The sequence below is a fragment of the Malus domestica genome, chromosome 17 (genome assembly GCF_042453785.1).
Source record: "Malus domestica chromosome 17, GDT2T_hap1".
Classification (NCBI taxonomy): domain Eukaryota; kingdom Viridiplantae; phylum Streptophyta; class Magnoliopsida; order Rosales; family Rosaceae; genus Malus; species Malus domestica.
In genome coordinates this window covers 6601597-6617456 of record NC_091677.1, presented here as the reverse complement: position 1 = coordinate 6617456, position 15860 = coordinate 6601597, and the positions used below count along the sequence as shown (strand labels likewise).

The 15860-nt window shown below is 35.2% G+C and overlaps 2 protein-coding genes and 1 long non-coding RNA gene across 3 annotated transcripts; all 3 read left to right on the top strand.

Moving 5' to 3' along the window:
• The first annotated feature begins 7819 nt into the window (after positions 1-7819).
• LOC103450227 (S-linalool synthase-like) lies at positions 7820-11246 on the top strand. The gene is made up of 4 exons (XM_029096738.2): positions 7820-8138; positions 8433-8631; positions 9111-9346; positions 11119-11246. The coding sequence occupies exons 1-4, from the start codon at positions 7820-7822 to the stop codon at positions 11244-11246; spliced, it is 882 nt and encodes a 293-aa protein (XP_028952571.2).
• An 85-nt stretch (positions 11247-11331) lies between these two features.
• On the top strand, positions 11332-12183 carry LOC139193559 (uncharacterized). The gene is made up of 3 exons (XR_011577776.1): positions 11332-11448; positions 11603-11998; positions 12083-12183. It is a non-coding gene; the product is annotated as an uncharacterized lncRNA (long non-coding RNA).
• Positions 12184-12318: 135 nt separating this feature from the next.
• LOC139193903 ((E,E)-geranyllinalool synthase-like) lies at positions 12319-14235 on the top strand. The gene is made up of 4 exons (XM_070817745.1): positions 12319-12527; positions 12715-12844; positions 12944-13189; positions 13485-14235. Exons 1-4 carry the CDS (start codon positions 12340-12342, stop codon positions 14007-14009), a joined length of 1089 nt encoding a protein of 362 aa, XP_070673846.1. The 5' UTR covers positions 12319-12339; the 3' UTR covers positions 14010-14235.
• The last annotated feature ends 1625 nt before the right edge of the window (positions 14236-15860 follow it).

Below are 15860 nucleotides of genomic sequence, written 5' to 3'. Positions count from 1 at the left end.
GGACTTCAAAACGCATCTTCTACACGTGACAAGCACATGTATACTACGCGCCTTGAAGTGGGGGCATTTGTAGACATTGAAATTTCGTTGAAATAAATGTTAGCCATCGCATTAAAATTACATTTGTAAACATTGAAATTTTAGTGAAATAAATGTTGACCATTGCATTAAAACTACAACCTTCACCCAAATTCACCTACAACATACACCCAAATTCACCTACAACAATCCATCCAAATTCACCTACAACCTCCACCCAAATCCACCTACCCAAATTCACCTACAACCTCCACCCAAATTCACCTACCCAAATTCACCTACAACATACACCCAAATTCACCTACAACAATCCATCCAAATTCACCTACAACCTCCACCCAAATTCAACCTCCACCCAAATTCACCTACAACCTCCACCCAAATTCACCTACCCAAATTCACCTACAACAATCCACCCAAATTCACTTACAACAATCCACCAATTCACCTACAACATCCACCAAAATAAATGGATGGTGGTGGTTCATTCCCAAAGCCTATAAATAGGCTCCTCCATCAAAGAATCAAGGGGAGGATTTTTACATACACTTTCTCTACTCCCAAATTGGAAGAGAAGTCACACCACACCAAAGCCTTGAAGCCTCGAAACTTTGAAGCTCTCAAGCAAATCCCGAAGGATCAAGAAAGCCCTCTTTGTTCTTCGTGAAATCCTCATTCAAGATCAAGCCCCAACGCCCCTTGAAGAACTTCCACCCATTCAACATCAAGCCCCGACGGCCCTTGAATAAGGTGTTCATCATTCATCAACTGTTCATCCAAGATCAAGCTTCGACGGCCCTTGGATCAACAACACTACATCTACACGTTTCAAAGATAGAATCAGAGGATAAATTTGTAGAAGAGATTGTAACCCCTAAATCATTAATACAAATATTATTTTGTACACGTGTTCTTGTCTCATTCATTGCAGGAATTCCGTGTTTACACGTACCAAGTTTTCAGTTTTTGCCTAGGGCTATGCAATCCTTGTACGCAGTTATGTTGGTTCGCCTTGAGGCCAATTGCCACCCAACCTATATGACGTTACAGTTGGTTCCTGGGTACGAACCTAACGATTTTCGTATTTACGTATTTGGGTGTGCATTCCATGTGCCAAGTTACGCCGCCGCAACGTACCACTATGGGTCCTCAAAGAAGGATGTGTATTTTTTGTCGATCATGATTTTCCTTCACACTAGCTTTCTTCGAGCCCTTGCACGCAATCTCTTTACCACTCATTTGCGGGTTATCACTTTAATAAGACAGTCTTCCCGCCGTTAGGGGGAGATAAGAACGTCAACGTTCTTAGAGAATGGCCTGAATTTGCGTGGACGTTACCCACTATGTCTCATCTCGATTTCCATACCGCACAAGTGTGATAAGCAAGTACGATGAATTCTAGATTTCAGAATATTGCTCCAGACGCATTCCTCTTATCTAGCTAAAGTGACGAGATCATATACCAGCTGCAAACATGCCCACAAGGATAGACGTACTTAACGGACATCATTTCAACATCCTTGGAGGGTGTGCCACCCCTTTTGGACGGTCTGGTACACCGGCGGATAGCTAATCAATCTATCTTGGCCTGGAGCATGACAGATCATTCGGTTCGTAGGATTCACTTCACTAGAAAAGGAAGATAGGGCACAACAATGAATCTAAACTCGATCGCTGTCTCAAATCATTTCCATCTCATGAGATTAATCCGGATTAATCCCGAGACTTGAAGTTCTTGGTCTAGTATACTAGTTTGGATGAGAAAATGGAATTGAAATGAGATTATCATCGATAATATTTTCATTTATATGGTAGCTACCGACATAAATGAAAAGCGACGATATCAAACCGTGTTTCGTTGATTAAGTGACAATGTAGAACTGATTGGACAACTAAAGTTACAATCCATATCAAATTCCTTACTAAAGTGTGTATTGGACCTGTCGTTCCTACATTACCCAAGGTAACCCTGTTGTGTTACAAGTGAGAAAGGAAGCGTTATGAGATGAATGAAATAGTGTGATATGATGTACATCTTACGGCGTAAGGTTTCTCTCAAATGTCCTGTAATTGATAGCAGCATCATGAAATGTGGTTAGTGTTTTTCCATGAGGATATAGATACGGAGATTTACATGTAAGTTCCTGAAGAATTACATGAACTGGTTCAAATAGTTCCAAGCCATGGAACACCCTCTTAACTTGTTTTAAGGTGTTCACTTATGGATTGAAAAATCCAACGGATGTGGTATACCTGTCTACGTGATTATTTGATTAGTCAGGGATGAGTTATGCCCTTACGTGTTAAACTATGAAGTTTTATTCCGAATTGCTAGAGTTACAGTTTATGTCGTTAAACACGAATCTCACTAAGATTCTGGAAGAGCTTGAGAAAACTGACTCTCACCTGAAGATGGAATTTGAGATGAAGGATCTTAGGAAACTCAATTATGCCTTGACATAAAATTAAAGCATTGTTTTGACGGTATATTGGTCTATCAGTCGAACTACACCCCGAATGTGTCACTTTTGAGTATACCTTTGATTGTCCATATGTTATATGCAAATGAAACCCTTGAAAAGGTTATAGAATCCGAAATTCCATATCTAAGTTCAACTTTGCGCTTCATTGTACTTAGCTCATTGTATTTAGACATGACATCTCATGCGTTGTTGATCTTGGTAAAGATGCAACACTACGCCTACACGTAACCACTAAATTGGTATTAAAGACGTGCCCTGAAGGTACTACATAGGCAAATCCCGATGCATCTCGAGCAGATCCAACCCCCTAATCCTCGGAATGATGCTTGCCTTGTTTATTATGCAGACGCTAGTTACTTATTGAACTCGCACAAGGCAAAATCCCCAAATGGTTAATACTTTACCATTAGGGATATTGCAATATCTTGGAAGGTCCACGATATGACCTTAGTTGGGAAACCTTCGAATTGTTCTAAGACTCACCTCACTTCACTACGCCACAAGTGAGACATGGTTAAGAGTTTTTGTTGAGCATTTCTCGAAGTACTTGTTGTTTTCATCCATCGTTGAGTCCCAACGATGATCCATGAAGATTATGTCGCATGTATCAACCATACCAAGCCATGATACATTAACGAAGTCAACACCAAGACATATTGCGTCTACATCAGCAAAGCATCAGGAGATTGAAGTCATGCAAGCCGATCCTAGACAACCTTGTCGACCTCTACATGACGTCACTGCCAAAGTCAACCTTCCAGAAGCTTGTCTGAGGAATTGGTATGCCTAACTATCCTATGCAATGTTTGTAGTTCTCATTTGGAAGTTATGTCAAACTCAGGGGGAGTATCTAGAAGTATACTCACTTGATTTTAATGTACTCTTTTCCCTACGATTAGGAGTATTTTTCCCACTGGATTTTTGCTACCTAACTAGGTTTTAACGAGGCACCCATCCGAGGCTGATCATAACCTTGTGAGCTCTACTACTTGCGTCCAAAAGACGTGTATTTTTTACTTAATGCAACTTCTCACTTTTCTCCTTAGTCTATGGGTTTTTTTCCCACCCTGGGTTTTACCATAGCGAGGTTTTGTGAGTTGTACTTTTTATGCATTCTTCCATTGATTTGAGACTCGCATTCACTCATTGTGCCGACGACTTCATCAACTATATTTACTTCATCACTAAATACTTGATGCGCCATATACTTGAGTATTTACACACTCAAGTGAGAGTGTTGCAATCCTATTAGATTAGGAATGTGATTGTGTAAATCCTAGTATATCTTGAAATATCTCTTATATTCCTATTAGGAGTAGATTACCTATTAAATGTTGTAATCCTAAAGGGTAAGGAATTAACCTTCCCTACTATTATAAATAAAGGCACAATGGGGGTGGAATAGAACACACCCCACAATTACACATCTCTCTCTTTCTCTCTATGTGCCGCACCCCCTCTCTCTCTATGACCTTTATATAGTTCAGTAAATTATGCCTACAACAATTTGAATGATGAACATTTATATGCATTCACTTATATAAAATTTTTAACTAAAATATGACCGAATGACCACATTAATTTGCGATACTTATTTTCAGGGATTATATTGATTGATTTTCAATTTTAAGGACCATCTTGATGGTAAAAGTCAATTTCAAAGACTATTTATGATAAAAATCCTATTTTTTTATTATATAAGTTTAGTCATAAAAGGCGACCAAAAGAAAAGACATATCCAACATGAACCCAAACCAGATGAGGTAGAGAAAACAGAACATTGCCAAAAGGTAACAACAGTTTATTCCAAGATTCTGGTTGCCAGACCAGATGTTTACAAATCCATGAGACTGAGAAAACGCGGAAAAGGTATAGGGACTTCAATTAGTCCATTGAATCATCAATCATGGATCACGACACACGCCGAATTATATATCGGCAGACTTGTATTCCTTCAACATGATTAAGACTCTCCCTTATACTAGTCTCAACCTTCAACATGATTAAGACTGTCCCTTATACTAGTCTCAACTATTTGCAGGCCGCCTCCAAGTATTCGGATTCACACTCGGTCAGTCTTGTGATGTGTGTGGTTATATAAACCGTGGTCATAAATCATGGACCATTTCCATATTCAGATAAGCACTAATCGGATTAGTTGTGTTTGTTATGGCCACCAAGTACGTAACTATATCTTTAGGTATACTTAATTAGCTATAATATTTTTTGTACAACAAACGATATTTTTACACTAAAGGGAAGGGTGTAGGCATAGTCTCACAATGAGTTAGCAATAATGTAGTTCAAATTCGCCTTTAGTGAGAATTGAACCTAAGGCCTCTCACTTAAAAGTGAAGATGAATATCACCATACCGTAGTACTAAGTAACGATTAGCTATCATATTAATACATAAAAAAAGATAATAAAAATTAATAACGAAATAGTTATCAAACAATGTTTAAATTTATATATTGTATTTGAATTCTTATGGGGTGAGATTTTCAAGTCAAACATGTGAACAATACAAATTGGATGACATGGAGCACACATGGCCGTTGATCTTCACACATGAAACCCGGATTTGATATATATCATGAAGAAAGTTAAAAGTTCACCATAAAACTAATTGGCAATATGGAGAATAGTCTAACATTTTGTAAATCCTTACAAAATTTTTTATTTTACTGATGTAAAACATTTTTACCTTCACATCCTCACAACTCCTATGTGTCTATTTTGCTTCATTACGTTACACCTTGTGCTCGCACAGAATAATCTGGTACCACGTTGAAAAGTCCATATGTCTGCCAGATACCCTTAGCCGTCGGGCATCAATAAATTTCTGCTACATGCGTATTACGTTAAGTAGGCTAACTAATTAGGAAGTATTTAGAACTGTAGTAGCGTGCTTGACCACCATGATTAATGTGCCTCTGTCAGGCCCTCGGGTACTATAATACTGCATGGATATAGTATAATGACTAACTTATTCTCAGTTGAATAAACACGCACGCACGCACACAACAAAACTGACATTTTCCAGCGATAAGAGTATAATGACAAACTTATTCTCAGTTAAATAAACACCACACACACACAAACACACACGCAAAACTGACGACATATGCATGACTTATGCCAGCGATAGAGTATAATGACTAACTTATTCTCAGCTGAATAAACACCCCCCACACACACACAACTGACATATGCCAGAGAGAGAAGACAATGACATGATCGGTCGAATCTCTAAATTAATGCGGGACAACGCTTCTTACATGTAACAGCAATGAACTTAAAAACTTGGAAGGAAAGAAGGAAAAAAAAAAGAGAGAACCAGAATTTAGAACTAAATTGTTTTTTTTTTTTAACAATTAATATTATTTACATTAAGAGAAGGGAATGTTGGGATTAACCTTACAATAAGCTAGCAATAATGTGATTCAAAATCGTCTTTGGCAAAAATTGAACCTAAAACCTCTTATTTACAAGTGAAAATGAATACCATCAAACTGTAATACTAAGTGACACCAAACTTGTTTTAATTGAATTTTTTTTCCGTGTTTTAAACTAACTCATGTTACAATATGTCTAATAATTTAGTAATACTTTATCTTAGATTCATAAAATTTAACCCCGTCGCTAGCTCGTGGATTAATTAGTTATACTGATTCAGATGGTGTGATAGAAAGTCTAGGATACTTACCTTGTAAAGATGGATTAAAAAGAGTTTTTATCATTTATAACCAAAATTTAGTCTCTAATTGAAAAAATGACAATGTTTATAATATCTTTCAAATATATTAAAAAACCAGTATGAATAGACCTATATACCCTTATAATAAAACTAATTTACCATCTTAAGCTATAAAACCTATTTGATCTATTGTGTTTGTTCAAAGATGGAGACTGGAGTTCAACAAAATGAAAATAGATAGAGACTGTAGAGGCTCTGCCTCTACAAGTTCTCACCGGTAAATACTTGAGCTAATTGGGTAGCAATTAAAAAATGATTAACGTCTATGGGTTTTTTAGTTTCATATTGTTACTAGCTAGTTCGTATATCAATTTCTTGCAATTAGGTTTTAATTTTGAAGACATATTACGTCTTTTTTAGATTTTTTTGGGTTGAAATTCACCTTTTCAATCAGATTGCTATAGTTCAGCTCAGTTTCTTTATTTTATGTTCTAATTTCTTTGATTTTATTGCTATTTCATTATTGAATTTCAATTTTTTTTTTTGCCAAAGTATTGAATTTCAATTTTTGGTGCAGGAAATCAAAGCATTTGTTTGGCCTTATTTGGATCTACAGTACCAATAAATATTATTATTTTTGAAAAATCTTTAACCCAGAAGGATGGAAGTTCCCATCAAGCTAGCACTCAAATTGGGAAGAAACCAAATTAGGTTTTGGTGTGTATGTTTAAAGTTGTTGAATTAGGGTCTTGGCTTGAAGACTTGTTTATTACACAGATCGGGGAAGAAGACGAAGAAGGGATAGCGGAAGCTGGTGAGAATCCCATATAACATGGGTTTTAATATTGGGGTATTAGGTCAATTCAATCAGATTTTTTGCTATATTTGAAATATTTTGTAAAAACTAACATTTGTGAATTTAGAGGCTACATTTGATTATAATTGATAAATACTCGATTAAAAATCAATAATACAATAGTCATGACGAGAAGAAAATCTAAATCTAACAGAGTTATGAGGATAATGTTAGGGATACCAAATTTGTAAACCAAATGGTGTGTCACCAATAAGAAACAAGCACTTTAATCAACACTTAGTTAATAAATCAATCATCTACAACCACATCATTTAGTTTGCAAATTTAGTTTAAAAAATTTAGTCTCCTTAGCATTAACCCGAGTTATAATCGACATTTAGTTAATAAATCAATCATCTACAACCACATCATTTAGTTTGCAAATTTAGTTTAAAAAATTTAGTCTCCTTAACATTAATCCGAGTTATAATGTTCCCGTTGAGTGGTGCTATTGTGAACAGAAGCCAATAGGGGAATGGCCAACGTGAACCATGCACCAATGGATTGACTTCAGCTGACACTAATGTCTGTGGCAATTGTGTCGAAACTTCGTCCGAGAACAAATGTGTACGGAAATTAGTATGCGTATGCTTGTAGCTCTCTATAAATAACTTAGAAATTATATGCTTGATCTGCAAGACATAACAAAAGAAAAAAAAACAAGTGTAGGTACCTAAGTACCTGTGAGTGTGTGAGTACCTAAGTACCTGCAAGTGTGTGAGTATCTAAAAACACAATATTGCATGGATTCTCAAGAAATTTTGCTTAAGAATCTTGTTATGAAGGTCAAACAAGAATTGTTTTCACCCGATGTTGATCTTGTTTCTCTTGTTCCTCCTTCTCCTTATGACATTGCGTGGCTGTCGATGATTCCGAATCCTCATCGAGGATCGGATGAACCCTTGTTCAAGGGATGCTTGGATTGGGTTCTCCAACACCAAACCACAAGAGGCTTTTGGGGAGATAATGACCATTTTCCAACCCTGGAGTCCCTCACTTCAACTCTTGCTTGCATTGTTGCACTTGCCACATGGGATGTTGGCCATGATGCCGCTCAGAAAGGTACGTAAAAGGAAAATAGTTGATCAAATTTCGCAAACCCTGGAAAATTTTAATATCGAAAGGATAATGTTAGAGAAACCAAATTTTTAAACCAAAACTAATTTGCAGAACAAATGATGTGCCACAAATAGAAAATAACCATGTTAATTGACACTTAATTAATAATTCAATCATTAGCAATCACATAATTTGGTTTAAAAATTTGATTTCCGTAGAATTACCCATATCCAAAATACCCATTTATGCAGTTGGAATAATTGGTTATTGCAAATTTTTCTTATGTTTATTGTTTAGGGCTGGCATTCATCCATGCAAGTACAGAGAAGCTACTGGAAGAGCAAAACAATTCTTTTCCTGAGTGGTTTGTGATTGTTTTCCCAGCAATGGTGGAGCTTGCAGAGAACAAAGGACTGCATGTTCATTTTTCTCCTGGTTCAACAGCGCTGGTAGAACAAGTCTTCCAAAAGAGATCAAAAATATTCCAAATGCATAGGTATATATAGTTTTTAGTTTTTATATTTTATATAGAAATAAAGAGAAAATACAAGAAATGAAGAAAGTTGAAGTTCCACCATAAAACTAATTGGCAATATAGAAAGTAATTCAACCTCTTATAAGCCCTTGCATGATTTCTCATTTCACCAATATGAGACTCTTTTACCTTCACATTCTCACGGAAAGAAGTTAGTGATGAATAAGGATAGAGGATTGATGATGGGTAAAATATGGAAGAAATACACATTAAATAATACACAACATGAAAACTAAAAACTAAAAACAATTTTATCATGGATTTTCTTTTTTAGTTTTGGTTTTCCTTTTCTATTGCATTACATGCGCATTTCTCCTCCTCCCTCCTCCCACTCTGTTGCACTTTCTTTCCATCTCTAGTAAGAAAAAACTAAAAAACTGAAGATGAAATATTTATCTAACCAAATCCTAAAATATTTAATCTAGTTTTTGTTGGGGCAGGCTGGTGCCAATTAGTGATCAGCAACAGTATTGTTCACTAGAACTCATGCAATACCTGGAAGCTTTGCCTGAAGCATATGATATTAACCTCAATGAGACTCTACTGCTATGCCAAAGCGAGGAAGATGGGCTGTTAATCCAATCCCCATCAGCTATTGCATATGCTTTTATGAAGACAGGGCGTAAAGAATTTTTGTCCAAATTGAATTCTATTGTCCGAAGATGTGGGTTCTCAGGTAAGTTTTTTTTTTTTTGAGTTTTAATGAAAAACCTATGGTACTGTTCACTTTAACGAAAAATCATATTTTTACATTAAAAAGTCAAACTTGCTACTATTCACTTTACCTTTTATTTTATCTTTATCGTTAAAACTCAAAATTTTCAAACACTTTTCATTAGTTTTCCTTTTTTTTTTGGTCAAGAGTTCTCAGGTACGTTTGACATGCATGCGTAATTCAATTTCATCTATTGCAAAAATTGAAGGGAACTTTAACGAAAAGCACCAGGTACTGTTCACTTTAACGAAAAACCACATTTTTACACTAAAAAGTCAATCATGGTACTATTCACTTTACCCTTTATTTTGTCCTTATCATTAAAACTCAAAGTTTTCAAGCCCTTTTCATTAGTTTTCCTAAAATTGAATTCTCGTGGCCAAAACCCAATAAAATTTGTTTTTGTTTTGTTGTTTCCTTCCTATGATGTGATTGTTGGTCTATGACACGTAATCTGCTGCCTCCTGTACAAATATCATACATGATAATTATATATACCATCCTATCCTTATACACTTTATGTGTATGAATATCTTTTTTGTTTGTTTCTAAAATGAAAATGAGAGAAGGGGACGTGAGAGTGGGAGGAGAGGTTTGTGTTTTTTGTTTTTAGTTTTTAATATTGGATATGTTAAAATCATATATAAGTGTGGCTCCAATAGAAAACAACAAAATTTAGTTTTGTGAACTTACATTATTGTTCCTTTTTTTTTTTTTTTTTTTGATAGAAGATCAAATAGTCATCATCATCTTTTGATTGACAAAAGAAATTCCATTAATAGGTAATTTAGATAGACCTTTTGAAACACTTAAAATTTCTCTTCTCGAATAAAGATTAAAAAAAAAACAATTTAACATTAAAAAGGGTAAAATAGTAATTTAACTTCTATGGTGATAAGACCTACTTTTCTGGTGGTTATTATTATTAGTTTTCTTCGTGGTGGTGCGGTGCCTCTTCTCCGCTTTTCTGTATTCTGCCCTCTTTTCCATACTGGCGACATGGACGGTCAAGGACAAAAGAAATTTCTGGAAGGAGATATGATTCTGGATTTTTGAGGGAGGAGAGAAACATCGACGCCGTGGCCGCGTCGACAATTGTGAAAAAGGATGGGCAACTGTTAAAATGAAAATACCTATATAGCCACACGATCTATTTCAACGGTCAATATAAATTGGTTTGTAGGATCCGAACACAAAGTCCGGAGAAAATCAGAGTCTGCACTGAGGTGGTGGGTGAAGGAAGGGGAAGATTGAGGTGGAGGCAAGAGAGAGGTTTTGTTAATGTTTTTCTTGATTCAATCAATTTTTATTAATTTTATTAATATATTTATTTTAAAAGACTTTTTTGTTTTTAAATAATTAATAATAATGAGGGCAAATTTGTCTTTAAAAAATATTTTAGGTGATGTTAGCCTTAAAGAAGTTATGTGAAAGCTCCGGATAGTGTTAGTAGAATGTTTCAGACGTGAGAAATTTTTATGAAAATACGATAATTAAACTTAAAAGGGTGTTTTTGGTATACAATTGACCAAAAACATTATTACTGAATTACAAAAGAACTGCGCAAGTGGTTTATAGTTTAGTTGATTAAGAACATTGTTATTGCGTTCGAAGTATCTTGTTTGATTCCCGGGGGGTGTATTTTATATGTAATGTAAATTATCCTTTGTAAAACAAAATGACAAATTAACCACATCAACTCAGAGTAAGACAATTCTGGTATATGTGTACAGTTCCTGCGATCTACCCCATGGATGAAGACATTCTAAGGGTTTGTCTTGTTAATCGGATTGAGAGGCTGGGACTGGCAGAGCATTTCATGGTGGAGATAACAAGTATGCTGGGACAACTTTACAGGTGATGACCTAATATTCATCATTAAGCAATATATGCACACTATTTCTGGTTGGTATAATTTTTATTTAAAAAAAAAAAAAAAAACAGAAGTTACATCAGCTGCAAAGAGCCAAAGAACAAGGAAAAGCATGCCATGCCACTGCAACTATATAAAGATTCAATCGCGTTTCGACTGCTCAGACTACACGGTTATACAGTATCTCCTTGTAAGGATCAATTAATACTTAAATTCTGATATGTACATGCTTTCAAATGTATCTTTTTGTGATGACTTTGATATCTGGTTGTTGATAGGCTCGTTACGATGTTGTAGTCAGTTTATTTATTGATTTACATACCAAAATTTGTTAATAATTGTAGGGAAGTTCTGCTGGTTCCTTCGTGATGAAGATATAATGGTGTACATAGAAGAGCACCATGAAATTTTTCTGAGTGCCATATATAATGTATACAGGGCAACTGATGTGACCTTTACAGGAGAAAGTCAGCTTGAGGATGTTAAAAAATTCTGTAAAAGAATACTAGAAAAGGATACATTAAAAGATTCTAAGAATTTGCACGACCAGGTATACGTTCAACCATTATAATTAGTTATTTAATCGTACCCTAATTAATTTTGTTTCATATCTCCCTTGAGTAGATTAAGCATGAAATTAGTATTCCATGGCTTGCTCGGTTGGATCATCTGGAGCACAGGAAGTTCATTGAGATGAAAGAGCCTGTTGGTCCATGGATAGGAAAAGGCTTATCCTGCAGGTAATTAAATTAGTAGTAATTAATTGAACAGATGAAGGCAGTCAAATCTCTGATTAAGCAGTTTAATTTATTAATACCTCGCAGATTATCATGTCAAACCAATGCCATGCTACTACAACTTGCCATGGAGAATTACACACTACGGCAGTCCATGTTCAGAAATGAATTAAGGGAATTAGAAAGGTTCGTATTCACTCTCTACACTTTCACTTACTTCCATTTTTTAAAAATTTTAACCGGAATTAATTAACCATGAAAACCTTTTTCTTTTTCTTTTTCTTTTTCTGTTTTGGGTGAAAAATTAATCATGCAGGTGGTCAAAGGACATCGGTCTTGTTGACATGGGGTTTGCTCGACAGAAAACCGCGTACTGTTATTTTGCCGTTGCTTCAACAGCATCACATTCTTCCCTGTCATATGTACGGCTCGCAGTTGTGAAAGCTGCAGTCCTTGTTACAGTTGCTGATGATTTTTTTGACAAGGAAGGTTCGATGAATGAATTGGAAGCTCTTGCCAATGCCGTCGCTAGGTACAATATATTAACACATGATTTTTGTGTGCGCCAGTTATATAAAATTTGTCACGCAATATATGAATTGTTATGTGTTGGATCTCATAGACATGTTCTAAGATAAAAGTTATATATAATCCGCGCATAGAAATTTAAAGTAACGCATGTTATTATTTTTAGCTAGTTAAATGTGTACATCATACAGATGGCAGGAAAAAGAACTGGATGGACATGGAAAAGCTATATTCAAGGCTCTAAAAGACTTTGTTGATGACATTTCTTGGCAATTCTTCAAACAAAATGGATATGATATAAAGAGTTATCTTCAGGATCTAGTAAGATTTTTGGTAAAATAATTTAGTTGACATAATTGTAAAAAAATAATAAAATGTGTTACTTATTCTTCTTGTGTACTCTTTGCCGAGTGAATTTAGTGGCATCAAACATTTGTAAGCTGGTTAAAGGAAGCAGAATGGAGTAGAAATGGGCATCCCTTGTCAATTGTTGAGTACCTCCAAGTAGCCAAAAGCTCTATTGCTTCACATACTATTCTTCTTACAGCTGCTCTTCTGCTTAATACACCTCCAAAATCAGAGACCCTCAAGTCCCCTCAAAGTCATCCACTTACAAATTCACTTATGCTTTTGACACGGCTATTGAACGAAATTCAAAGCTATCAGGTATATGAGGAGAAATTGTTAATGTAACCGTCATATTGTCATATGATATTATTAATGCATCTTTTATGGTGAACACCAAAATTATTATATTAGGGACCTAGGTTATATCACTAATAAAACATGTTTTGACAAAAAAAAAATAAATGCACATAAATAGACTAAAGATAACTTCGCATGGTGGTGGGATAATCTCTCGGACGAGAAATTCATAATGACCACATTCTTGATTAGCATCATGTTGATTTAATATAATCTTAATCAATGGGGAAAATTGAAATTAATGATTTCATTGCAGAAGGAGCAAGAGGAGGGGAAGCCAAACCTTGTTCTGCTACACATGAAGGGAAATCCCAAATTGGGGGCTGAAGAGTCAATTGGGATTATACAGAAGATATTGGATGAAAAGAAGAAGGAGTTTCTAGAACAGGCTCTGGGGAATAAGGGCATCAACGGTGATGATATGCCAGAGGCATGCAAAGAACTCCACCTCTCCTGCCTCAAAGCCTTTCAGATGTTTTTCAATTCAACAAATGTATATGACTCCCCAACAGAATTGCTTGCTGACATCAACAAAGCAATTTATGATCCCTTGAAAATGGATGCACAAGGAATATTAAAGAAGGATAAAACTAAAAGCTTGGCTAGCTATGGAAAATCCCAGACTACTTGTGTACTGAAAGTCCAAGGGAACTCAAAGAAAGAATTTGTGGCCAAACCTTACTTTGGATATGAGGTATTGGCACTTCAGCTGAGAAAACCAACTATTTTTTCGACATTCCAGAATTCCAAGGTTTGCATCTATTCCGGCTACTGGGGTTAACACTCCTCTTTCAGCTTCATGCACTCGTCGCATTAGTGCAGAAATAAATTATAAATTATTCTGTTTGTAAAGTGAGAAATAAAAAGATGACTGCGAAAGTGGCTAGTTAGTCACCTTAATGTAATTGTTGAGAATAAATATCATATTGATAGGAGGAGAGATTTGCATGTGCTTATAAATAAGTTGGATTGTTTCCCAATCTTCAGCCAATTAATTTTAATATGGAACTTATTATATCCGGCAATGTACACGTTTGTGTTTGTGTTAATGTATAATAATTTTTATGAGTGGAATTGTACCTCTTATATATAAAAATAATTTCTTTATGAGTGGAATTGTCCCTCTTGCAGCCCCAATTAGAAGATAGTACGAAACCCAACTAAAAATAAAATAAATGAACAGAGGAGTTTTGTCTGTTGAGAAATTTGAGAAGGCAAGGTAAAAGAAAGGAAATGTCGGAATTGCATTGCTTTGTCCACCTTTAAAAGCGCAAGAAATTCTTTTAATATGGACTCCACGCTGACTTTTCTCACTCACTTCGGTGCCTAAAAATTAAATAATAAAATTAAAATGCACAAGAAAAATTGATGAGTCCATATTATACCATATATTTTAAGGAAAACTAATGAAAATGGCTTGAAAACTTTGAGTTTTAATGATAAGGACAAAATAAAGGGTAAAGTGAATAGTACCAGGATTGACTTTTTAGTGTAAAAATGTGGTTTTTCGTTAAAGTGAACAGTACCGGGTGCTTTTCGTTAAAGTTCCCTATATTTTATCCTTATCTTAGTATTAATATATTAGGTATTTTGGTAGAATTTTGATACTTTGTTATATATTTTCAATATAGGATATTCGACTTCATTTGGAGCAAAAAGTGATCAAACGGATGAATTTTGGAGTGATTCCAATTGGAGGATGTTCGTGAGTTTTTCAAAATGATTGTATCAAAGTTTCAGATTTTTCTACCAAACCGTTTGACCGTGGCGATGAAATAAAGGCCAAGCGCGCAACTTTTCCAGATTGATGTTTCTTGATGTTTTGGGTAGGGGTGGATTTTTTTGCCAAATTGCCGTGCCAACCGAATTACCAACCGTGCCATACCGATTTTATGCCAAATTTTTTGTGCCAATCGGTAATGGTACGGTATTGTACCGTACCGAAATTTCTTGGTACGGTATTGGTAATGGATATCATTACCACGGTATTACCTTACCGTACCGAACATATAATATAATATATAATTTATAAATTATATAATATATAATTATATAACACATATTTATAATATTCTAATAATTTGATATGATGAAAGAGGCTCAACCTCGGTTCAAGATTCCAAATAGGAAGAAGATTGCAGCCAATGTGTGGGATTTATATGTGTTGGAGAAGTCTAAGTTATTTGAAGCAATGTATAATCAAAAGGTAAGTATCACAACCGATACTTGGACATCGGTACAAAACATTAACTACATGGTAGTTACCGCTCACTTCATGGATAGTGAATGAAAGTTGCACAAACGGATCATAAACTTCATAAAGATCACGGGTCATAAGGGAGAAGACATTAGGAAAGTTCTAGAGGTGTGTTTGAACCAATGGAGGATAGAGAAGAGCTTTAGCATGGGGGAAACTTCTATTTGTTTTGGTTCGTAACTTCTATTTGGATTGTAAGCTTAATTTTCATCATGAATCTTGATGCATCATTTGAATTATTGTGTGTGTGAATTGTAAATTATGAATAATAGATGAATTTAGGCTACAATGTATGAGATAAAGGTACAATAAAAAAAGTTTTGCCATTGAATTGGGTTAAAAAAGCAAAAACAATTTTTTTCCCAAAACAAAGTG

Bases quoted from the DNA above. Each gene is read 5' to 3' on its own strand.
- LOC103450227 (XM_029096738.2), top strand. From the start codon at position 7,820: ATGGATTCTCAAGAAATTTTGCTTAAGAATCTTGTTATGAAGGTCAAA. The intron at 8,139-8,432 runs GTACGTAAAAGG...TTTATTGTTTAG, and splicing joins CCATGATGCCGCTCAGAAAG to GGCTGGCATTCATCCATGCA. The intron at 8,632-9,110 runs GTATATATAGTT...TTGTTGGGGCAG, and splicing joins AAAATATTCCAAATGCATAG to GCTGGTGCCAATTAGTGATC.
- LOC139193903 (XM_070817745.1), top strand. From the start codon at position 12,340: ATGGGGTTTGCTCGACAGAAAACCGCGTACTGTTATTTTGCCGTTGCT. The intron at 12,528-12,714 runs GTACAATATATT...TACATCATACAG, and splicing joins CTTGCCAATGCCGTCGCTAG to ATGGCAGGAAAAAGAACTGG. The intron at 12,845-12,943 runs GTAAGATTTTTG...GAGTGAATTTAG, and splicing joins AGAGTTATCTTCAGGATCTA to TGGCATCAAACATTTGTAAG.